Source organism: Rhododendron vialii, chromosome 3a (genome assembly GCF_030253575.1).
Source record: "Rhododendron vialii isolate Sample 1 chromosome 3a, ASM3025357v1".
Classification (NCBI taxonomy): Eukaryota; Viridiplantae; Streptophyta; class Magnoliopsida; order Ericales; family Ericaceae; genus Rhododendron; species Rhododendron vialii.
Window position 1 is genome coordinate 28,517,189 of NC_080559.1, and position 25,858 is coordinate 28,543,046.

Below are 25,858 nucleotides of genomic sequence, written 5' to 3' on the forward strand. Positions count from 1 at the left end.
CCATTTGTTTTAAAGCAAACCCGATCTGCCCATTAACCCAATTACATATATACTAAAAATTATGATCAAAAAATTAGAAAAGTAAAAAAAAATTATGATCGAAACTCACAAATTTTTTCAAAAAAACGAGAATAAGTAATTTTTTTTGTCTTATTGATTTTTTTTTTCTTTTTATTCAAAAAATTATAAGTTTCGATCAAATTTTTTTACTTTTCCGATTCTTCTCATCAAAACAAATTAATATGTCATAAAAATATGACACAAAACAAAAAAAATGCAAAAAAAAATTGAATAAGGACAAAAAAATAAGTCAATTTTTTAATCCAAACCCTTTGCGGGACTACCATGAGAGAAATTTATTCATGGCGAAGCACAATTTCACAGGTCCATTCGCGCAATTAATGGATGAGATGTGTTTTCAATTTTGACTGGTCAAAATAATTATTATCGGTTACAATTGATTTTTAATTCGGACCATTCAAAATATTTTTTGAAAAGAAAGAGAAGGCCATGCTCCTGGAGATTGGGGGAGAGAGAGAGAGAGCGCTCCTGGAGATTGGGGGTGGGGGTGGGGCGAGAGAGAGAGAGAGAGAGAGAGCTCCTGGAGATTTGGGGGGGCGGGGAGAGAGAGAGGGGGCCGTACTCTTCCACTTCCCAATTGCAAAAGAGACCAATTAAGAGATGGAATTTGGGGTTAATTTCATTACCCATTGGGTCATTTAAGTTGACCCAATTGATGCCCAATTATGACCCAACTAATAATGGATTAGCTGGGTTTGAATCCATTCTTACCCAACTAATAAATGGGTTGGGTTGGGTCTATTTTTTAGTTGATGGGTCTGGGTTAATTTTGACACCCCTAGTTTGACCTAACTTAAATATTGAATTGTTTTTCTAACTTTGTTCAAAAAATATTTAGTCTTGCATTAAATTCTTGAAGGATATAATTTAACTTGACGAGAAAAAGAAAATATTCAGAAAATCCGAACATAGTTTAAAAAATCCCTCTGTTTGAATTTATTTTTTTGTCTTTAATGAATTCTTAAATTTTTTATTCATAATTTTTTGCAATTTACACTCCTCGCAACGGGTCAAATCAATAATACACTAAAAATTAACTCAAAACTAACAAATAAAATAAAATAAATAAAGTCAAAAACTAGTTTTTTAAATTAGTGAGACAAACCACCATTTGGTTTGGTAGTCCTCAAATTCGGACCCATAAATTAATCTCCCAACCCTTACTTTTTTTTTCACTCAAACTCAAAATTTGAGTAAAATTCCTCGAAAATTCACTCCACTCATCTACTCGAACCTATGCGAAATTGACTTTTATTCTAACTTTTACTCAAATTAAAGAAGATTCAAAACTTTTTGTTGAAATTTTGAAATGTTATTTCTCCTCTTTCAAATTTATAACAATGTCATTAATAGAGCTTTTACTTAAATTGTGCTTACAATAGGATTTTCAGTGAAGTATTTCATACCAAATTAAGTTTTTACTCAATTTCTTTTTCAAATTTGTGTAAATGTCCGAGATGCTCAAGTTGGTTTTGATGGAGATTTTTTGGATAATGAGTATAAATAGATAGAATGAGAAATGAGAATATAATGAAAAATAAAGTAGTAATTAAAAAAAAATCTTATTAAAACGATGCGCATAAGATGGTGTTGGGTTTTGAGACCCAAAACAAATACTCCTAAAGTTGATCAGGAGTAGTTCCGTGGGGAAAAAAATAAAAAAAAGATCAGGAATATTCTTGCTTAGCAAGAAACCCAAAACAAAAAAGAAGAAAACCTTTCGAAAATTTTTAAAAAACAAGGGCTTCCAGGACGGCGCCGTATTTAAAACCCTGCAACTGTCTAGCCTGGGCAATTGCTGTAGAAACGCAGAAAGAAAATCTCGAGAGAGAGAGAGAGAGAGAGAGAGAGAGAGAAACGCAGAAAGAAAATCGAGAGAGAGAGAGAGAGAGAGAGAGAGAGATGGGAACATCGGTTCAGGTGAAGCCGCTGTGTGGAGTGTACAACGAGAACCCGCTTTGCTACCTTGTCTCAGTAGACGGCTTCAACTTCCTCGTCGACTGCGGATGGAACGACCACTTCGATCCCTCTCTCCTTCAACCCCTCTCCAGGTCTCACTCTCTCTCCAAATCCTATTACGTTTATGTCTACCCACTTTTAATTCTTGCTTTTCTATCAATGGGCACTTAGGGTCTCGGTTGAAGATATTTTCTTGTACCCTGTTTCGTGCTTTCTCTCACTTGCTCTTTGCTTGCTACAAGGGGAAAGTTGATGCAGGAAAAGGAAGCTAACCAGTTTAAGAAAGCAAAGGATTTGGGTTTTTAGTTCAACCTTCAAAATGGAAGCACTGTAAATCAAGTGAACTCGTTTCACTTTTCCCCACTGTTCTCTCATGACCAAGAAAAGACGAAAAACACCTTTGAGTGTTTGTGTAGGAATGTATGCCAGTATAATATTTCATATTTTTGCTTTGTCCTCATAAAAGACATATTGGAAAGGGGAGAAGTTTTAACAAGCATTTAGGTCAGCAAGAATAGTTATGGATTTCAAATGAAGGGTTTGGACACTAATAGCTAAAATTGAACTGAATTTGATAGTAAACAGGGCTTTCAATATTTGGTTTGAGAGATCTACTACCATGAATTTGAAATTACTTCTATTTAATAGGAGTGATATGAAACCCTCCATGCTAGGATTTATAGTTATTTAACCATCTCAATAGAGTACGTCTACTTTCAATCCATCTTCCAAATTTTCATGTCTCGAAAGAATTTGCATGAATTCAAACAGAGCCTCTTTCTTTTATTTTTCTGTTGCATCCAAGAAGTATATTGCCTGCTATTCATTGTTATTCGATGAGTATATCTACTTGCTATTCCCTCCAAACGGCCAGCCAGTCATTTGCTGGCTAACTGTATGCAGAATTGTACGGGCTTCCATCTTAAGCATAGCAGATTTATAAATGGTGATTACGGCTAATGCGGGGATTCTAAATCACCAGGCGTTTCAAGTTAACGGCGTTGATTATTTTCCATTGGGGGTTTAACTGTTCGTGTTTTAGGATGTCACTATGTATTAGTTACTCTGTTGCTATCGGTGAAACTGTCTTTAACAAGGCATGGTTTGATGTTCAGGGTGGCCTCAAGCATAGATGCGGTCTTGCTATCGCATCCGGATACCCTTCACCTTGGTGCTTTACCATATGCAGTCAAACAATTTGGCCTATCTGCTCCTGTCTATTCAACAGAACCCGTACACAGATTAGGTCTGCTGACTATGTACGATCAATATGTCTCGCGAAAGGTGAAACTATATCCTGGGAATATGAATTTTCAGTGAAACTTTGTTAAATCTTATTTCTCCTTGATTTCTCATTGTTGGTACTTTGATCACCCGGATTGTTGCATTTTACCGTGAAATTATCTCTCTCCCTAACAAAAACACCAATGTCACTGGAAATGATTGTTGATGTTTTTAGCAGAAGTTGTAGATAATATTGATCTGATTGTGTGCATGGTTAGTTGGGTGTGCATGTATGCATGCGTGTGCATTTGGTGTCTGTTTTAGGAACTTGGAAAATGATTTTCTATCAAAATCTTGGAGATTTGTGTTGCACACTTCTATGGGATGATTCAATTACTTTTAGATTTGGCATTTGGAGATTTGGCTAAATAAAAGAAAATAAAGAGTTTTCGAACTACATTGGTAGCAGAGTTGACCAAGTATGACACCTACATGGCTCTCTGAAAAGCTTTCCTCAGTAACTCAATTTGGCAAAGTATGAGCTGTTTGGGTTTGGCTGCATGAATGTGCTTCTTCCATCCAGCCCTTATATAGAGTGAGGGTCATTCCTGATTGTGTTTCTCTCTCTGGGTGACCGCAGCAAGTATCAGATTTTGATTTGTTTACGCTGGATGACATTGATTCCGCTTTCCAAAACGTCAACAGACTAACCTACTCTCAGAATTTTCATCTTTCTGGTAGGTATTCTTACTAACCTTCTCTGTCTTTTGCATACCTGTTCTATGCCGATTTTTGTTGCTGTTTCTTCCATATCTTTTGTCCCTTGACTCCCTTACAGTGTCATTTTTAAACTTTGTAATTCATTTTAGGAAAGGGAGAAGGAATAGTCATCGCACCTCATGTTGCTGGGCATCTATTGGGTGGTACTGTTTGGAAGATAACGAAAGATGGGGAGGATGTTATTTATGCCGTTGACTTCAACCATCGCAAAGAGAGGTATTCAACCAAATAAGTCCATTAACAGTTAATTGTGATTTATGTGTAATTATTTGACAACAAAAACTTGCTGTTTTGATTTTACCAGGCTTTTGAACGGAACTGTTTTGGAATCTTTTGTTCGGCCTGCTGTTCTAATAACAGATGCTTATAATGCTTTAAATAATCAGCCCTCTAGGCGTCAAAGGGACCAAGAATTCCTAGGTAATTGCCATTTCTTCTCTCGTTTGAATGTACTATGTGTTTATGATAACCTACAAATTTTCTTGTGTTTCTAGTCAGTAGATCCTAGTCGTACTTTGCCCAATTTAATCTTTTTGTTTCTATGTCAGATGCTATCTTGAAGACTCTTAGAGCAGATGGCAATGTATTGCTACCTGTTGATACTGCTGGCCGTGTATTGGAGCTACTTTTAATACTGGAACAGGTCAGCCTGTGTATATGCTGGACCTTTTTTTTTTGTTTTTGTTTTGCAACCTCGATAAAGCTATAAGTTGTTTGTTACCAAAATTTGCAGTATTGGACCCAGCATCACTTGACCTATCCCATCTTCTTCCTCACTTGTATTTCATCAAGTACAATTGATTATGTGAAGAGTTTCCTTGAATGGATGAGCGATTCAATAGCGAAGTCATTTGAGCACACTCGTGACAATGCTTTTCTTCTTAAGTAAGAGGCCTTTGTTCATTTTTTCCAATTCTATAAAATGTTTAACATTATGTAACCTAAAGGCATTTTAGTTTGTCTTAGTGTTTTAGTATGGATTTTTTCAAAGCTGCATTATGCTATGTAAGGCCTGAATCATGACGCACAGCGACTTTCTATTATGCTATACTGCATCATGATGCTAGTCTGATACAAATGTCGGTTTTTCTTGCTGAGAATATATAGTTTATTTAATGTTCCCTTATGATGCATGTTTGCTCTAACTTTAGGAATGTCACTCTTCTCATCAACAAAAGTGCATTGGATAAGGTTCCTGATGGTCCAAAGGTGAGGCTACTTAGCAAACGAGGCTATCTAGTGTACAATTTATGTTTTTTCCAATTCTAATCGAGTTAACTAATTCATTTTATCTAGATTGTACTAGCATCAATGGCCAGCTTAGAAGCTGGTTTCTCACATGATATATTCGTGGAGTGGGCTCCTGATGTCAAGAATCTTGTGCTTTTTACAGAAAGAGGCCAGGTACGGGTTTTTTTTTCCCTCTTCTTCCGTCCAATTTATGCACGAAGTTTGCATCATGTCAATATGAACAATTCACTTTAGTTGCAGTATTGGGCTAATCGGTGAATGTTGCTTCTGTTCACCAACAGTTCTCGTGATCGATTGGGTTTAACCATTTTTATTTATAAACGTTCTCAAAATTTTGCACTGTCCCTAGTGTTTTGCACAGAAATGGATTATTCAATAGTGGCGGTACAAGTTCTCCAATGCTAACCGTTGCCCTGGGGTACAAGTTAAAACATATTAAATGACCTAAAAAGTTGGTAAAGATGATTAATTACGTTGGTAATATGAGGAGTTCTCCAAGTACTTCTATTAAGTAGTAAAATCAAATAGTTGTACTGTCGAATCTACCCTAGTTTAAAGTCTTCTATTTTTTTTCGTTTTCAAAATAATGTGTTTTCTTTTGAAGTGGTAATGAATATGTTTATGTTCTTTATTACTTATGCAGTCTAGTTTTAAAAATTACTTTGAAGGTTTACATTTGAATGATAAGGGATATATAAAAATAATTTATAACTGAAATTTTCTCGGATACATTACAACCGTAATGAATTTTTCGCGAACGAGGTTTGTTTATTGACATCATTTTTAGAAAGGTTGAGGAGGATAACATTGGGTAGTGCTCATCCCATTCTCTGATTACAACTTTTTGTATTTTTTTTCATTTCTCTATACAACAAATATATAGGAATAAATTTTATTTTGAGTGTAGGGGGACTACCGTGGTCCGGAAAGTATCAGAACCTCAACCAATGATGTATTTAATGTTGTTTATTTATCCTAATGATAGTTGTTGATTACAAAGTAATCAACGTAGTTTATAGGAAGTAAAAACAATGGCATTTGGTAGATACTGTCACATCCTCGATTTTCAACATAATTAAATAAAGCTTTTTGGAAATGAAGTGCTTGCATTACTTAACATAATACCCCAAAAGAGTCCAAAGTTCCCATAAGTTCAACTTACAAGTCCAACTTCAAAGTTTCAAAGATTACATCAGTGGCACTCCGGCCCAAATTGACTTAAGTACAAGTGCAAATAAGTTTGGAGATTACAAACGTTTCAGGAAATTTGTAGAAAATTAGTTACAAACGCATCTTTAGTCGAAAGAAAGTCACTATAAAGATGATCAAGTAACTACACAATGTTAGCTTCCAAAAGTGTTCTTCATCCAAGCACTCAAATGCATGCGGGCTATTGTCCGGTGTTTGTACATAAAATGATGAAGGGTTGAGCTACACTAGCCTAGTAGGAAAATCTTCTACCTATCCTATATGCACATGTGATGGCTAGCGTTGAGAAATGAAGAGGTTAGAGGATACAATTCATTCTATGATAACCCAAACCAACTCACATCACGGTTAAGATAGCACGGAAGGTGTAATCAATATGGTCATACAATTTCCAAGATCTCAAGTAATCCTGTAGTTCAAACAACAAGAAGTAATACCTACACCCACTACGTTTCACTCTATCACCTATCACGTTCAACTGTATTTCCACCCTTTGCGTTTTGGTACAACCCACTCCTAGAGTTACTGTATTTCCACCCCTTGTGTTACAGTGAACTCTACTCGCTTGAGTCTTCGTATTTCCACCCCTTGCGTTACGGGACTCCTCCATTCCAATTTCCCATGCTCACATACATACATCATTGAATCAATATGTAAAGCAAATAACTTTCCTTCGTTCACATTCTATGACATAAGATCATACAATCATGATAAACAAATTGCAATTATCCACACACACGTACTCAAGTGCATAAAGGACATTTCGATGTAGTTTCTAATCAACATAACCTTATAACATTTTGTTAACGAGAGTCCTACAAAACAAGGATGATTTAGATTAACCAATGGAATTCAAATAACCATGCTTGAAAGAGGTTCAAAGGTGTCAAGGAGGTGTTAGAAGTGATTGGGGTTCAAAACAATCAAGGTAGCATGAAACGGCCCATAACTGTCTAGAGGAGGGAGGGGTATCGATACCCCAGAAGTAGGTATCAATACCAGCAAGGCGCCTTGCTGGTCCAGAGGCAAAAGGGGTATCGATACCCCTTGGATAGGTATCGATACCTACAACGATTTTTGTAGTTTTGATAGGTTTCAACAATGCCAAGAAAGATGACCCAAGCTCGAATAGCACACCAAATCAACACATTAACACATAGAGAAGAAGAAGAAGTCCCTACCTCAAGTCAAAGATCGAAGCCCAAACGATTTGAGCAAGCCCTAGCTCCAAGAACTTCAAAATCAACTGAAAGCTTTTCTCTGAGCTGCACCCAAAGAGATATGAGTCCATGATCGCATACAAGAGGAGAAATGGAGATGGATCTATGTGGGTTTTGAGTGATTGAGTGAGGTTTGGTAGGATAGAGTGGGAGAGATAGGCGTGGAGAGGGAGAGAGAGAGAGAGAGAGAGGCGTGTGTGGTAGAGAGAAAGTGAGAGGTGTATTATAATCTCCTACACACATCCATCCTTGTATACTAGCACATGTACAAATCACACAAATACCCTTCTACTAACAATTCCAACACTTTAAACCCCAATTCACCTAACCATATCACTTTTCTAATTTTCATTTAATTTCTAACATTTATACAACATTTGAATAATTAAAATTATACGGGTCTCTACAGATATTATCCCACATTGCTCATCTAAGTCACTCAGGCTTAGTTAATATATTCTAGAAGTTAATCCTTAGTTGCAAGAACCTTCAACTATGCCCACGTTTCTTATGCGGGAACGTGTTTCTGGGTTTCAGAGGAGGAAACTCCAAGAAACTCGTTCCAATGACGACGGGAACTCGTTCCTAACCTATACAGGAACTTGCACCCAAAAAACAGTTGAGAGACTTACGATTCGAGCTGAAATTGGTACCTTTAAAGTTGTTTTGTTCTTGTTGGTATGCACATCTGATCTTAACCTTCTAGAGTCATAATAATGCCTTTAACTTTTACGACTACGTAATATGCACAAAAGCTCAATTCTGTAATCGTGTGCTATAATAAAAATATTGAACTTTACCTAGAAATTCATAATTTTAATAATATTTTATATTGTAGAATACTATTTTCATTTTGACATTTAATTATATAAAAATCCATAAAATCCATCTATGGCCAATTGGTTTTAGGTAGAAATCCCACATGATATCAAAGTGGGCACATTCCATCTTAAAATTTTATAACCAAAAAATTATATCAAACACCCACCTGACAATAATAGAACCAGAAAAGGCTGCACAATGATAGGATCCAAAAAATGGCCACACATGATAAACCTAAATACAGCTGCATGTGAGGGGGGGTGTTAGAGTAGTTGTCCCACGTTGCTTGGGTAAAGAATGTGAGATCATATACTAACATTTAGGACCTCACCACTCGTTGCCAATTAGTTTTGAGATGGATATATAAGTTTCTACATGGTATTAGAGCGGGCCTATGGCATCCCAAATTTTATAACAAAAAAATAATTCAAGCCTACAGTGGTCACGCGTGACAGACCTAATGCGGCTACACATGAGGAGGGTGTTAGATTAGTTGTCCCACATTGCTTGGGTATGGAATAGGAGATCACTTAGTAACATTTGTGATATAAAGTTTCCACATGGTAGAGCTAGGTCTTGGGTGGTCTCACCTCACGCAGTTGAGTTTTCTCTATTTTAAGTTTTTCAATTATATGCAATTATATTTATAAAATATCTAAAAATGTATATTACCATAAATCAAAAACGGTACCAGATACGAACTGATACCGGTAATCAGGGAAGGTTGTGGGCGGTTGTAGGGCGAGGAAGGATGTGGGAGGTGAGAAGAAAATGCCCCTTGATTCGTTGCATCGATAATGATTTTCCTTCACAAAAGCATCTTGTCATCCTCAACTGGAATCTAATGATTAGCTATGATACATGGATCCCCCTTTTGGGCAAAGTACCCGTGTCGACATGACACGGATACAGGTGGGGGATCTGCACCGGATCATCCAAGAAAAAATCGGACACGTTAGTTACAGGAGGAAGAGGAAGAACTTCGAAGAAGAAGGGGGAGAGAGAGAGACCCTGAAGCCTTTTGTCATCTCCGACAAACCAGAGCAGCTTGCTGCTGAGATCCAGAATCATAGAAAGCAGATATAGATTTTAGGGTTTTATTTTTATGTTAGTTGTGGGCTGTGATTATGTGGTTTGGGCCATCTAGTAGTTGGGCCATTACATTTTTGGACCATTTATGAGGCATGTACTTTGTATTTCTCAATAAGTATGCCATAACTACATTTCCTTTATTAATGGGCCATAAAGACATTTGTTCACCTTTTACTCCTATTTAGTATTTTTTTTAATATTTGTGCTGGAATGTATAAAAATTTTAAATTAAACAATGATATGTTGGAAAATAAATTTTTATATTCCTATAAATAATATAAAATTTTCTTTGCATATACAAATATTCAGCGGATCCTTGCACCCGTACCCAAATTCGGATACATATCCCCGAATCCTCTATTTTCAGCTTTGAGGTGTCCGACCCTAAGATATGTACCCACACCCAATTCACGTACCTGTGTCCGTGTATCATAGATGATTAGAATTCTCCAGCTTTGACGTTTGTAATGATTTAACTGCTTGGAAAGTGTGTTGTCATCCTCAAGTGGGATCCAAGTGGGATCTCATGACTAGGACCTCAAGCTTTGACATTTTGGTTCAAAAGGGAAAAGTTTGATCAATCTCCAGCTTCATTGAAACCAAATCATCTGTTTGTCTTTATGCAAGGAAGTATACCAATATTTTGCGAATTGGTGGCATTGTCGTAGATGATAGAATGGAAGTGAAAATAAACTTAAGCCCAATATGTGATTGGACAATGTTGGCTGTATCTTCTTAGTTGGTTTCTGGTATTACAATGCAATTTGGTAAGCTAAGTGGGTGCCTAGCGTTTCAGAATTTTCTTTGGTTTTTAAAAATTTCCATAGCCACAGGCTTCTTTAACATGTGTTTCACGAAGCTTTGCTCATTGGATAGCTTGAAACTTGAAAGGTCTCAATCTCTCTATGTTTCAAGTTTGGAGTACTATCACTGCACGCTTCAACTGTAAGTGATTAGATGGGTTGAAATGTTCTTATCTTGACAATGGTTTGGAAAATGGACGTTTTACTGTACCACTTTGATTGAATTGCCGGTGGTATTCTATATTCAATACTCGGAATCCTTTCGCTGTACTCAATCAATCTATCTCTAGACCACATTTGCCGGGAAACATTCTTTACTGAAGACACTGGGCTTATGCCTATACCAGAAACCTTATGCTGATTTGACGTAGCTTTTCACCTTTGCGCTAAAATAAAATGAGAAACCTCAAATTATTCATCCGTACCCTGATATTTGTATAAACTTCGGGCAATTTTGGCTGACATGTATTTGGAATATGGCTGAATCTTCTTGATAATGTACATTGCAACATTCTTCATGTCCAATTCTTTATATTGGAGTATGTGTTTATAGCTTGCTATGCAGGCGGATAGGAAATTTTGATTATCACCTGCCAATCTGCCATTTAAGTTCATCAGCATGCTTCATCCTCGATTCCTCATACATGTTTTAGCATGATTTACTGTTTTACTGCAAAGATATCTGCCTATACTTTTCATCATGATCTTGCAACATGTATCCTCAATCTTATATACAGTTTGGCACATTAGCCCGCATGCTTCAGGCAGATCCACCTCCTAAAGCTGTTAAAGTCACCATGTCTAAGAGGGTTCCTTTGGTTGGGGACGAGTTAGCTGCTTACGAAGAAGAGCAAAACCGTATAAAAAAGGAGGAAGCTTTAAAAGCTAGTCTTATAAAAGAGGAGGAATCAAAAGCACCCCATGGATCTCATCTTTCCGTGGGTGATCCAATGGCGATTGATGACAGCAGTACTCATGCGAAGTCAGATGGTATTTCTGATTGTCTTCTTTGTGTCCAAATCGAACCAACGGTCCTTATTTTCTTTTCTGGAACTAAAATCTAAGGGTTCCTACAAGCATCAAAGATTCAAAAGAAAACTTGACTTTCTGAGTTTCAGATTCTTTTTTTTTTTAGAAGAGATTCAAATTGAAGATGAAGCATCATAATTTTCAATTTTACTTTGTGTCCACAGAATTTATGTGCTCCCTTGTTTTTGATTAATAACCGATCATATAGAAGTCCTTGGGATATTCCATGTTTTTGTCAGTCATTGTTTTTGTTGCCTCAAATAATTTTGTTGACTCTGAAGTTTATAGACGCTTAGACTTGAAGCTGTGTCTTGAATGCTCTCTTGAGGAAAACAATATTTCTTTGGTTGGATTCCAGAATAAGCTCTCTTGATTTGCAGTACTGAGTACCTGTTATTTTGACAAGGTTACTGATTATGTACATCAAATCACATTTAGAAGTTTTGGTTGTTACTTTTTGTCTAGAGTCCATTCAAGCAAATTTATGTGGGTACTGTACTTGGACAATATGGTAATGATGCATCTTGTACACATGCAGAAGGAATATGCTGCAGGGTAATTCACTTCAAATCACCAACTACACTATATTTTTGCGTTTTGACATGCATGCGTAGTAAATTTCACATCTTATTCTCTGTTGCAGTTCCTGCCCGGTATGATGGTGTGTACGGGGACATATTTACTGATGGGTTTACTCCACCTTCCTCAAGTATTGCCCCAATGTTTCCCTTCTATGAAAACTCATCTGAATGGGATGACTTTGGTGAAGTCATCAATCCTGATGATTATGTAATCAAGGAAGAAGACATGGACCAAGGATCATTGCAGGTAGTTGCCCATCTTATTCTGATTTAGTTTCCCCTACTGTTGATTCCCAAATGGATGCCTTTATTCTGTTTCCTTTACTTTTATTTTTATTTTTTATTTTTGGTGAACTTAACTGCAAAAGAAATCTGATGGGAAGACCATCTATCAATTCAACAATTATGGAGTATGCACGTATTTTCACCATTCATCGAAGAAATCTTATGGGAAGACCATCTATCAATTCAACGATTATGGAGTATGTACATATTTTCACCATTCATCTCCTATGTAGGTTGGCGGAGATCCAAATGGAAACTTGGATGAAGGTTCCGCTAGTTTAATACTTGACACGGCACCTTCAAAAGTTGTGTCTTATGAATTGACTGTAAGTAAAATTTCAGCTTTTAGTTGTGAGGGTATTTCACCCCTGGCTTATTCCTCCAAGCAGCAGAATAAGCAGCTTAGGTTTTGCTAGAGTTCTATCTTTGAAATTTGGACCTCTTATGCACTTTATTTTCTTTGTACCAGGTCCAAGTGAAGTCTTCGTTGCTTTACATGGATTATGAGGGCCGTTCTGATGGCCGCTCAGTTAAATCGATTCTAGCTCATGTGGCTCCTTTAAAGCTTGTATGGATTCTTCTTGTTCCTCTTGCAAAATTAATGAGCTTGAAATATCATTTCTTTGTGTCAGAGAAATTACAGATTTCAAAATCTTTTGCGAAAATAAGTAAACTCATTGCAAATTAACCTTAATTGTACAACATTTTATCTTTTTTAGGTGCTGGTGCATGGATCGGCAGAGGCCACTGAGCATTTGAAGCAACACTGTTTAAAACATGTTTGCCCCCATGTGTATGCTCCCCAAATTGAAGAAACAATTGATGTCACCTCAGATTTGTGTGCTTACAAGGTATAACATGAGATTGAACTAGAAATCTTTTTGATGACTGATGAGTAAAATTTTGAAATTGGGATTTATTTCTTTTCCTCCTCACATGAATGTAGGTGCAACTTTCTGAAAAATTGATGAGTAATGTGCTCTTGAAGAAGGTACTCATAACTCATCTGAGTATTACTTTAGCATTTCAGAAAACCTCTCTCTCTCTCTCTCTCCCTCTCTCTCTCTCTCTCTCTCCCTCTCTCTCTCTCCCCCTCTCTCTCTCTCCCCCTCTCTCTCTCTCTCTCTCTCTCTCTCTCTCTCATATGATCGTGATTACAGCTTGGAGATCATGAAATAGCTTGGGTTGATGCTGAAGTAGGGAAGACAGATAGTGACATGCTTTCTGTGCTTCCTCTATCAACACCAGCTCCACCGCACAAGTCGGTCCTTGTTGGTGATATAAAAATGGCAGATTTCAAGCAGTTTCTTGCAAGCAAAGGCGTGCCGGTACCCTTTTTCTAGCTTTAAATACTTCTCTCAATCCCACACAAATTAATAGTATTGTGCTATTGCATTAATGGCCTATTATTCAGGCTTAAGCAGCAAGTTGATTTGTGAATATAATAGTTCTCGACATACATTTTCAGGTTGAATTTGGTGGTGGAGCCTTACGGTGTGGGGAGTATGTGACACTGCGCAAAATTGGAGATGCGACCCAGAAGGTGAACAATTTTCAGTGAATTTTCTTCTTTCTATTGTGCAAATTAAAATAACTCGACATTAATGTTTGTCCATGAACTATAAACGACTCCATTACAGCCAATCGTTGCTTAACCTTGGTATTAAGCTGTTGTGACGATGGAAATTGTTGTGCAGGGTAGTGGTGCTGGAATCCAGCCGATCATTATCGAAGGCCCCTTGTCGGAGGAGTATTATAAAATTAGGGAGTATCTGTATTCACAGTTTTATTCTCTGTAAGATGCAAAATTGAAGAACACTTCGACGTATATATTCAGGTTATTGAAACACCATACCGTTCAGAGTTTTCCACCACTCTTGCATTTCCGAGTGTGGAGTCTTTCACAAATTAGTTGTTCGTGATTGGAGCCTTGCCCCAGCCGCCGGTGAGATTTTCTCCAAATTGCAATCACAATCATGGATAAACTAACAATGTGGACGAAATACCCTGTAAAGCCAACGGAACTTGTTTCATTATGTAGAGTAGAACTGCAAGCAGATTCAGATTTGAGGCATAGTTATTATTTTGTGAAAGATTATCTGTTGAATTTTGTTACAACTTTCAACTTCATGTGCAGCAGGTCTCCTTTTATATTGGTTTGTTTCACTTGGTCGCAATTACTGTCATGCCAGCTCTTAAAATGCGTTCACTTTTGATTTATTTGTGTAATCAAGGAAAAAAATTTCGGTGCCGGGTGGGTATCACGTGGTGCATGCTTGGTGCATCCGGGCCGTCCATTTCGGTTTTGGACGGCTCGATTTTGGAGAGAGGAGGAGAGAGCGGTGGGGTGAGAGGAAAGAGATGGTTTCAATATGGGCCGTCCAACACACTTTTGGACGGCCTGGATGGGTTGCTCGGGCAGATCCTTCTAGTACTGAAAATTTTTTCGTAACGAAGAGATCTGAAGGATAGTTGGGTACTCGTGAAACCAGAATTGCCAAAAGGCCCAGAACCGATGCTTCCCATCTCAATGAGAGTAAAATCTAAAGAAATTAGAAAATTATGACCAAAATCCGTTGAAAAGAAAGAGATTTTTTTTGTGAGAATTGGACTCAATGGCTGAGATTACATCTCAGTAAAATTCGATGGTTCGATAGGAGAGATTTTTTAGTGCCAAGCGGGTATATCCTACGTGGTACCCGCTCAGCGCATCCGAACCGTCCGATACGCTGTTGAACGGTTTGGATTGAAACTCTCTCTCCTCTCTCACCCCAACACTTTCTCTTCTTTTTCTCTCTCAAAATCTGAGTCGTTCAAACACGAAATAGACTGCTCGGATGCGCGAGTGGGCATCACGTGGTACCCGCTCGGCACTGAATTTTTTTTCGTTTGATAGTGAAGGCCGGAAGGGCGACGGTTCGATAGTAAAGGGTTTAGACTCGGTACCCACAGCAATGAGAAATGCTGAGTGGGTACCACGTGGTATCTGTTTGATATATCTGAGCCGTCAGATGTGATTTTGAACGGCTCGGATTTGGAGAGAGAAAATGGGAGGGAAGGAGGAGGGATTTGGTGATTAACTTTATCACTCCTGATATTCTTTCTTGCAGACGGGTTCTACCTATTCAAGCATGGCTTCTTTCTTTTCTGAAGTACCGAATGAAGGGAGATTGGCTTCTGTACATCGTGATTGGGCATGGCTTCCCAGAAACCTCATCTTTTCCATTCTAGAAAAAACTTGTTCCGTTCTCAGACTGTGTGCGGTTTAGTGGTGTCTGTCGACAATGGCGTCACTATGCCCTCGACCAGGCTATTGATGATTACAAACAGAGGTTACGCATCTTTAAATCATGTCACAACAAACTCCCTATGTTGATGATAGTCTTGATAGATACAAACAAAAACAGTGGATCGAAAGGCGACTTTTGTTTAGCGTCACCGGAGAAATTAGAAACTCAGTTGATTTGCCCATGCCTTGTAATAGGAGGTTTATAGGATCTGCCTTTGGATGATTACTAGCTATAGAAAAAAATACCACGGTCATAATCCTTTTAAACCCCTTTACCAGTGGAGTCGTTTCTCTCCCGCCTTTACAAGATCCTTATGGTCTCTATGAATATTACCTTGATGATGATCCCAAGCCCGAGTACTTTATTGAGAAGGCAACTCTACCATCCGATCCATCTCTAAATTCAAACAACTACGAGATTGTGGTTATCTATGATAGTACGTGTCGATTTGCTATGTTAAAATCTGGATACGATTCGTGGAATTTCATTGACAGTGATGACAACGATCGGCCTCACTTATATACTGATAATATAATTTACTGCCGCAAAGGTCAAATTAATTGCGTCAACCTATTGAGTGAGCTAGTGAAAATTGACTTTGCTAGTGGTACAGAAATACTAGCTTAAACCAAAGCTCGGGAAGATACGCCCCAGGCCAGCACCGCTTATCTCGTACAATCACAAGAGGAAGAGGGCGATCTACTACAGGTACAAAGGTAGGTATTGGGATTGGAACAATCCTGATGGTGACTTGTGTAAAACTTCAAAATTTGTTGTTTTTAAGTTGCTCCATCCGGTTGGGGAGACAGAGGCAACGTGGGTTCCAATTACTAGCTTAAGCAACCAAGCTTTATTTCTGGGTGACAATTATTCGCTGTCCGTCTCAACGTTAAGAGTTTTCCCAACTGCATATACTTTACGCAACACTATCATTCCATCGGTGTACCATGTGATTTTTTTTTTTCCTTTTACTAATGTAAAGAAGGATAAGTATGGAGTGGGGTCATGTATTGAGAACAACCAACGAGAAAGAGGATAATGTTCATTCCACTTTTTGGGTGGGTGAACATAATCGCACTCTAGTAACTAGCGTTTGTAAATTTGAACTTTTTAGAAATGTTATTCCATTCAAATTTAACTTGTCGCTTCATATCAACAGATAATGAAAAAAGAAATTTTGATACTCTCCTGTCCCAATTTATTTGTCCAATTTAGGGAATACAAAATGCTCAACTTTTCAAAAGTTGCTCTCTTTTAAATTTTTGAAAAAAGATTACTTTAGTTCCAATGTTAAGGGACAAGAAGGAAATTTTGTAATACTAGCTTTTGGTCCCTTAGTCTGGACAAACATTTTTTGACACATAAAAGTAAAACATGGACAAATAAATTGGGACGGAGGGGTATGACTTTATTCTTGGAGTTTTTGAATTCGATAAGAGAATAACTTCTTTACGGTTGTTCCGTAAAGAGTTATTTACAGCATCCAATTTCTGCTGTCCAAAAGTATTTTGGAAGGTTCGGATGTTAACTCTTATCCGAAAAAGTTTTATTAACATTCGGATCATGTAAAACACTTTTAGACGGTCGTGATTGATTGCTGCTGCAAAAGACTTATTTACGGCTGCTCCATAAATAAGTATATCTCATTCCACAATCAATTTGAGACGTTTAAAAGTAAAAAAATTGGACAAACTGGACCTATATGAATACTGTAGAAAACTAACTGAACTGAAGAGATTTCGTCCCAAGTGACCAGAGGCCCGTGAAGAGTTTGGTTGGAGAGAGAGAAATAGACGAGGTTAACTAACTGTCGGTAGAGGAGAGAGAAACAAACGCGATCCAACTCGTGATCTCTTCCGATACGACACCCACGTACAACAAAAACAAACATTAAAATTGGGTTTCAAAACCCCAATCAACAACCGTTGAAAATTACTCCTACTACCTTCCAATCCCTTACCCATCTCGTCTTCTTCCACCGAGAAAAAAACCAAATCACACTTCGAACCAGCTCACTGCGAATTGGGTTGGGTTGGGTCCTAAAACAAACCCTAAATTCACTTCCCCCGTATCTATCGCTCAGCGATTTCTTATCTTCACCTATGGCTTCTCTGGGCACGAGCACGACATGGTCGCCCAACTCTTTTCAGCTCCGATTGGCCTTGAATTCAAGAAAATCCCCTGCTGTCTTTTTACGTATGCGATTTGGGAAGCTGGGTCGTCAGGCTCGAGTGGTAAGTTTAGTTAGTGCAAACGGTGGTGGGAATTCGTGGACCACTTCGAACTCCTCGGCTGACGCTTTCTCTGGCTGGACCGGAGCCGACGAACGAATTGACCCTGATAGAAAACGGTGGTTTGGAGGTAAAAAAAACTAAAATGGAAAAAAAGAGGTTCTTTTACTACAACTGGTAGTTACCACTTTTGTATCACTGTCGTGTTTGGAATGTTGTGCATTTCTATAATTGGATGGTTTTATTGCCATCAAATTGTTTAGCGAATGTGACTTATAGCTACGAAGGAAGACAAAGTTCATATTTTTGTCTTGGCCTGGGATTAGGGGTTTGCTCCCTCCTAAGGTCTCTCGCTCAATTCTCCTTCCTAACAACTCTTGAGGACCTGAAATGGCTGTGGGGGATGTAGGGGTTAGTCTGATGTGCGCACAAACTGGTCCAGGATACTTTGCATTATAAAAAAAGAAGAAGAGAAGTTCATATTTTTTTGCTCGAGTTTGTGTATGAATGAAACGGAATATTGCTTCGAATAGTTCCACTGCCCATTTTCTGGCTCAGATGACATATTGATCATGAATTTAGTCCTTATGATGAAATTTGAGTTCGTTGATGGAGTAGAATACGATTACATTGGATAGGTTGGGTCATCTCAAATGTTGGTGCTTTTCATGAATGTTTATAATTACAGGTTTCAATGCTTTTGGAGTCATGAATGTCTTTCAAGACTAGTAACACTTCTGAAAATGTTCTGATAGATTTGGAATTCCAATGAATTCCATTAAACTGTTGTTTGGTTTATTTTGTAAATTTTGATGATATTGTTTAGTAGTTACCGTAGAATAATTGGTTGCTATCTGTTACTCGAGTTAATTATCCAATGAGCATTGATGAAGGAATGGAGAAACTTTGATAGCTTTGTTGCTTGAGTTGATAAACAGTGCGATTGAGTATTGTTTTCAACCACACATCCATTTTGTTGTAGAGATAGTCTATTGATCTTGAATTCAGTGCTCCCAATGAAGTTGATCTTAAAAAAAATTCAAGAATTGAGTGGAATCCGATTAAGTAGGTTAGGGTTTTCCACTAAAATGTGAGTGCTTTTGGTACAATGTATTGTTTGTATTTTGATGCTCTTGCTGTTCTTTCAGCACTTATGACACTTGTCAAGTAGAATACTTTCAGGGATACTACGAGCAGGAGTGGCTGGGGTTATTTTTGTGGCTGGGCTGACTTTTGTAACCTTATCTATAAGCAAGCGGAACCCTTCAAGTGAGTTATTAACTTTTCTAACTCAAACTATCAACTTTTGTCTTAAAGCTTGCAGGTTTGGGACTTTGGGGCATGGAGTTTATCTTTAACAAAATCTTGGTGTGGGTTTTATCTTGGTTTAGAGGTCTTCTTCTATAAAGTAGCAAATCTTATAAAGATATTCGATCTGCGTGTCTGTGGTATTTGCTATAATCACAGATCCACAGCTCAATGAAGCCATTTGCTGTCTAGTTTCTCCTTACATATGAATATCTACATTGGTCCAGGAACCGCTCAAGAAATGGAGCCGTTGGCAACACAGCAGGAAGTGGTGCTGGCCTCTGATGACCAGTATGATAGAATTGAACAGGTTGAAAAGGAGGGCAAGGATATGAAGAGGGATAATGATTCTCTTAGTAAGACAGGTATAGAAAATGACCCTTCCTTCTCTACAGAAAACAATGAGGCAACTAACGAAAATAGACAAAGTGGTTCTGGTGTGGGGTACACGTTAAATAGTGATGATGCCCTTAACAATGCTTCCGCTCAAGAAGATTTACGTAATGAATCAGCTATTGATGACATGTCGGTTGCTCCTCATAGAAGTCCCGGCACACCTCCACTGTCTGAGACCAAAATTGGTTATGGTTCTTTGGCGACCTCAAACTTTGAAAATTTAGATGGCAGTCTTGTTACTGATAAGTCAGAACCGGTTACTGAACTAAAAGAGAACCTCATCAATGCCAAACTTACCAACTCATCAGTCTCTGGTGCTTATTCAACAGATCTTAGCACTGATAGCCAGAAGGATGTGCTTGGCTTAAGCGGAACAGATAACTCTACATTCTCATTTGATTCCTCTTCCAGTTCTAAAATCTCCATCCCTATCGGGTCTCTACCTTCGAATATCTCTGACAATTCACCCTTGGATGCGGTTATAGAGCCCCAGGTCATGCTTAAACTGAATGGAGAGACTGTAGATTTGCTTTCAACTGGAAAAGATCTTGACCTAACCAAAGCACACGTGTTGGAAGAGGGAAATAAGCCACCATCACAGGAGCATAACTTGAAGGCTGATGGGTCAAATGGAACAACTTCATTGTCACCAGTAGTCAATACATTTGCAAATGAACAAGATGGAAATTCTTCCGATAGTCTAAATGAGAGTACAACATTTTTTGAATCAACCAGTCCTCTGAATTCCTTCTCCTCTGCTGGCATACCTGCTCCATCTGTAGTTTCTGCAGCTTTACAGGTGCTTCCTGGAAAAGTTTTGGTTCCTGCTGTTGTTGATCAGGTTCAGGGCCAAGCACTAGCTGCATTGCAAGTTCTGAAGGTATGTTCCTTTTACTTGTGTGGACTGTGGAATGGGAATGATTTCAGTTGTGTGTTAAGTAGTTCATTTCTCTCTCTCTCTCTCTCTCTCTCTCTCTCTCTCTCTCTCTTGTAAATATTTAGTTCTATGAGTTGAGAGTTGACCAGGAGATACTTTAAGAGTTAAGTTTTGGATTCTCTGCTCGTGGGATGAGGAGAACTTGCATCCTTTGCTTCTTCTATTTGGAACACAATCTGAAAAGATAGTCTTAACCATTTAATGGGCTACAAGAGTTTCCCACAAATATGTGGAGAGCTCAAAAAGTTCCTTTGTAGGTCTTATTGTCCTCTTTCTGGCAGCATAGAAGGGCTCAACAGTGTATCAGCATGGCCTGTGATTGGTCTTAATTTATTAGTTTTATGATCCCCATTCCCCGTCCCACTCCCGGTTGGTCATAGCATCTTCAACAGCCTCGCCTCTTCTCTGATTGGAGGAATTGCCAAGCCAAGGCTCAAACCTTTCTTCCAGCAGCTTGCCTTCGTCCTCGGCAATTCCACCTTTGCTACATGACTCACCACACCCGGTGAGTCACTGTAGTCTGTAGCACTCGGCATTGACTCTCTCTCTCTCTCTCTCACCGACTTCGACGGTGATGTTCCGGTCGTGCTCTGTTGGTTGGATCGAAGTTTCAGTCAATTGGTTGGATCAGAATTTCCGGGAATTTGATTTTTAATAGGAATTTCGTTTCGGTGTTTGGTTTGGGAAATTTTAGGGTTTCGGCGTGGACAGAGAAGTGGAGGCCGGAGGGGGGTGCCGGGGAACTCGAGGTTGACGCCGATGAAGATCCGACCATCGGAGGCCAAACACAAATCTTGGTCTGTTCGTTTTGAGGATATGGATATATGTCTGTTTGTATATGTATTGATGTGTATATATGTGCACAGAAGTCGAAAATGGCATTTTTCCTTGGCAAAATGCCTCGAACTGCTGGAGATTCTCTTAGTTCTTTATCTAAATTACTTCAGTCATAACATTTGCTAGAGGAGTTGATTTCTTTTGCCTTTTGAAGTCTTTAATTTACTTTTGAATTACCTTCACGTGTTTTATAATATAAAGAAATAGCTCATAGCATGACCTTCAATGTGTAGCTAGAGCTGGGGTATTAATGTGTATAGTTAATAATAATAGGCAAGAAGGGAATTAGAAACCTTATAGTCGTCCCGACATAATGGTGGGATAATTTAACCTCTTATGACAATCTGAAAATAGTCCCCAGAATTTGATTATCTGCATTGTTTTCAGGTTATTGAGCCTGAGGTTCAACCAGGTGATTTGTGTACTCGTCGTGAGTATGCTCGTTGGTTGGTTTCTGCGAGCAGCATTCTGTCGAGGTATGAATGTGTCTTGTGTAATCATGGCATTTAGGATGTTAATCTTTGAAAGAGTTTAGTACTGTTACACTGGAAATGCAATTCTATTATACTTTTTGCAGGAACACTGTTTCCAAAGTGTATCCCGCAATGTACATTGAGAATGTCACCGAACTTGCATTTGATGATATTACACCTGAAGACCCTGACTTCCCTTCCATTCAAGGTAGCAATATGATTCACACTTTGCTGCTAAAAGGATCATTTAAATAGGTTGCTTTGATTGACTAGACAATTATTTTTGTTGCATCATGGTCTTTAATTTGAGTTGGATGTTTCAGGCTTGGCAGAAGCTGGACTTATCTCCAGCAAACTGTCAAGACGTGATATGTCTTCTTCAGATGAAGACCAGAGTTCCCTTTGCTTCTCGCCTGAAAGGTAGGATAATGTGGGGCGTTGTATTTTTTTTCATGTTGCTTTCTTGCACACCAATCTTTTTGTACTGTGCTTTGGGCAAAGAAGATACATGGCTTATCTTCAATAGTCATGTGGAAACTGTCCTTCCGCCTTCAGGCTTACCATATTCATGCCTCTGGCGATCTAGGAACCAAGCATCTATAGACTTCATCTTGGCTCTTGGTTTATATAACTGTCAATTTATCCATGCTCCTAGTTATATTCTTTCCATTATTTTTCATGTCATGTTTCTCTTCTTTCATCCGCTGGTCTTGATGCTAAATTTACTTTCACATACTGTTTTAATATTCATTACTGAAGTGTTTCTTGATTTCTTATGTGCCTACGTAGGTCAATCATTTCTCTTTTTCCTCAATTTCAATATCTGCTCATTCAATATTACTGCAGCATTCTATCCCGTCAGGATCTCGTCTCATGGAAGATGGCACTAGAGAAAAGAAAGCTTCCAGATGCTGACAAAAAGGTTAGATAAATTGGCGGCTGACTTATGTTTGATTTTGAGAATAACTTTGTGTATCAGACAGTTTTGAATTTAATAACGTTTTTGCCACAGATCCTGCACCAGCTTTCTGGCTTTATAGACATTGAAAGGATCAACCCTGATGCATGTCCTGCGCTTGTGGCTGACTTGTCAGCAGGAGAAAATGGAATAATAGCACTTGCATTTGGTGGGTTGTGTTTCTTCATAACTGTTGCTTAAAGGACTATCCTGTATATTAGTATTGAGGGTTTGTTACTTTTATGATAGGTTATACAAGGCTTTTCCAGCCAGATAAGCCAGTGACTAATGCCCAGGCTGCCATTGCTCTTGCGACTGGTGAGGGTTCTGATATAGTCAGTGAAGAGCTCGCTCGAATCGAGGCTGAATCTATGGCTGAAAGTGCTGTTGCTGCACATAGTGCTTTAGTAGCTCAGGTTGAGAAGGATGTCAATGCAAGTTTTAAGAAGGAGCTTTTATTGGAAAGGGAGAAGATAGATGCTGTGGAAAAGTTGGCTGAGGCAGCAAGAGTAGAACTGGAAATCATAAGAGCAGAGCGAGAGAACGATAATATTGCCTTAATGAAGGAACGTGCTGCTGTTGAGTCAGAAATGGAAGTTCTCTCAAGGTTAAGGCATGAGGTAGAGGAACAATTGGAAAGCCTTATGAGTAACAAGGTGGAAATATCTTATGAAAAAGAAAGGCTCGGGAAGCTCTTAAAAGAAGCAGAATTTGAAAACCAAGAGATTGTGCGGTTACAACGTGAGCTGGAGGTGGAGCGAAAAGCCTTGTCCATGGCCAGGTGAGGAAGTTGTTGAATGAAATATTTGAATTGGGGTAATGGCATGTTATTAAAGTGTGGTGAAAAAATGAAAACGCAACAAAGATTATAGATTATGTTTAACACTTGCTTATACGTCTATATATATACAAGTATATATGCCTTTGGTAGAAAAGATGGGTGTATTGCTTGTCTGGCTAGTCTTCCAAATTCTAGATATCATGGAACCTGAAACTCATTGACAGGCGTAAAAAGAACTTCTCTATCTAATTGTGCTATGAAAATTGTATGGCTGTGAGTGTGTATAATTACTCATGAGAGTTGTACCGCAATCCTAGTGCATGTGTATACTTTCATTCATGACGTAAGAGTTCTCGGTTTTGCACACACCATGGCTCCCCTGTTTTCCCTGTGTTCCATTCATACAGTATTTGTATTGGTACTTCTCGGTAGACCACTCTTATTTTTTAATATATGTCTAATTTACCTTATTACCGTAGAAAAGAAACAGAAGTCTGACGTCAACGAAGGTGTTTGGCCCGCACACTTGTTGTAAGGTTCATAGAAAAAATTGCCTGCAGGCACTGCTTCTATTGGGTGGTAACCCGAAACTATATATATTCTCACTCAATTTGACAAAATACTGCTGTGTATAGATAGATGCATCCAAGTGGTGCAACTTAGTTGCTGAAGTTTATGCCTTAATTTTATTTTATTTTTTTGACTTTCTGGCTTTATGGTAACTGGAATCACATTTATTGACTTTTATCTAAGCCAACTCCGCTTACCCCCTCATATGGTCGTCCAATTACTCAATCATGCAAAGTTTAAATAGTCATCTAAATTATCTGATAACCACTTATAGTGGGGTTTTTTGGGGCATTAATTGAATTTATGGAGACACTTCCAGTTGCTTAGGTGTTACAAAAGCTAGTTATTCGTTCATCTCAGACTGATGGTATAGATCTGGGTGTTGAGGTTCATCTAGCCGTAAAGGGAAATGCATACGCTATAGATAAGAGATCAAAGTATTGTATTTTAGCACTACAGATAGACGTCATATTGAAATTTTGCTATGACTCACATATTTGATACGTCTAACCACAATTATTCTCAAATTGTCAACCAGGGCTTGGGCTGAAGACGAGGCAAAAAGAGCAAGAGAGCAAGCAAAAGTTCTGGAAGAGGCTAGAGATCGCTGGGAGAGGCATGGCATCAAAGTGGTCGTTGACGATGACCTCCGTGAAGAGGAAAACGTTGGGGTGACATGGCTTGATGCGGGAAAGCAATTGTCAGTTGAAGGAACAGTGAGCAGGGCTGAGAACTTGGTAGACAAGCTCAAGGCAATGGCTGTTGATGTTAGAGGGAAAGCCAAAGATACCATTTCCAATATCATCCAGAAAGTTCTTTCTTTGATATCTCATTTGAAGGGATTGGTCCCCACAGTTCAACAGGCAAGAGAACTAAGAGATAACGCCATGTCCAAAATTGTTAGCTCCTTAGACGAGTTTACTTTGGCTCTCAAGGAAGGAGCAAAGAAAGTTAGGGAAGATTGTAAGGAAAGAGCAAAGAAGGTTGGAGAAGAGTGCAAGGAAGGAGCAGAGAAGCTCGCTCAGAAGTTCAAGATATGAACCCTCTGCATCCGAAACACTTCACGAGTAATCTATTTTTGTTTTGGTTTAATCACTTCCAAGAAGTCGGATATTTATTATCCAATATTCTCCCTTTTAACCTTTTTTCTTCTGGTTTTAATGTGCTGAAAAATTCACCCTTTCGAGATAGGATCCGGGTATGAAGAGGAAAATCAGTGCCAATATAATTGTATTCTTGTACAAAAAATTGAGCAAGTAGGGAATTTTTGCTTTCATTAGGTCCCTGTCAATCCTCAATAAAATCTTGGTTGATCTTATATGATAAACGTTGTGGAATAAGATTTTGAAATTTGAATGATTACTTATCATAGATTTCCACGTAACTTTTCATTATGAATAATTCTGAATTTAGCAAGTGATGCAAGACGGTTCGGATCCACGGAACATATGAGGAAGAATAAGACGTGGAAAAGCCCATTAATGTCCAGTGTTCAAAAGGATTTGCTTGCCTTCATACATTTACACATGCTTTGTAGAGTAGTCCTTTGCGATACAACTACGGCCAATCTCTCATTGCCCAACAGAATGCAGCTTGGATCACTAAGTTCAATCCACATGGAAAGGATCAAAAAGTTAGATCTCACAAGCAAGGGAAAAGTGCCAAATACCACACCAATTCAAAAGCATAGATGATGTTTAGAGATGCAGATTCACCTTCAGATTTTATGAGTTCCATCAAT

General features: G+C 38.4%; 2 protein-coding genes across 5 annotated transcripts; both read left to right on the plus strand.

Annotated features, from left to right (window-relative positions):
• The first annotated feature begins 1,880 nt into the window (after nucleotides 1-1,880).
• LOC131319611 (cleavage and polyadenylation specificity factor subunit 2) lies at nucleotides 1,881-14,499 on the plus strand. Its single transcript, XM_058349960.1, has 18 exons — nucleotides 1,881-2,132; nucleotides 3,156-3,324; nucleotides 3,905-4,001; nucleotides 4,134-4,260; nucleotides 4,349-4,464; nucleotides 4,593-4,687; nucleotides 4,778-4,929; nucleotides 5,196-5,253; nucleotides 5,341-5,448; nucleotides 11,179-11,431; nucleotides 12,114-12,298; nucleotides 12,570-12,662; nucleotides 12,806-12,904; nucleotides 13,056-13,187; nucleotides 13,283-13,327; nucleotides 13,497-13,664; nucleotides 13,805-13,879; nucleotides 14,034-14,499. The coding sequence occupies exons 1-18, from the start codon at nucleotides 1,984-1,986 to the stop codon at nucleotides 14,133-14,135; spliced, it is 2,223 nt and encodes a 740-aa protein (XP_058205943.1). The 5' UTR covers nucleotides 1,881-1,983; the 3' UTR covers nucleotides 14,136-14,499.
• A 2,899-nt stretch (nucleotides 14,500-17,398) lies between these two features.
• Nucleotides 17,399-25,501, plus strand: LOC131319608 (uncharacterized). Of its 4 annotated transcripts, none has more exons than XM_058349953.1 (11): nucleotides 17,399-17,987; nucleotides 19,040-19,126; nucleotides 19,393-19,530; nucleotides 19,891-20,441; nucleotides 21,723-21,811; nucleotides 21,913-22,016; nucleotides 22,132-22,228; nucleotides 22,655-22,730; nucleotides 22,821-22,935; nucleotides 23,016-23,547; nucleotides 24,656-25,501. In XM_058349953.1, the coding sequence occupies exons 1-11, from the start codon at nucleotides 17,729-17,731 to the stop codon at nucleotides 25,155-25,157; spliced, it is 2,550 nt and encodes an 849-aa protein (XP_058205936.1). In that variant the 5' UTR covers nucleotides 17,399-17,728; the 3' UTR covers nucleotides 25,158-25,501. The 4 variants fall into 4 exon arrangements, with proteins under 4 accessions (XP_058205936.1, XP_058205935.1, XP_058205938.1 ...); XM_058349955.1 differs by having other exon boundaries at nucleotides 17,400-17,987; nucleotides 20,353-20,441; XM_058349952.1 differs by having other exon boundaries at nucleotides 19,393-20,441.
• Nucleotides 25,502-25,858: the final 357 nt, after the last annotated feature.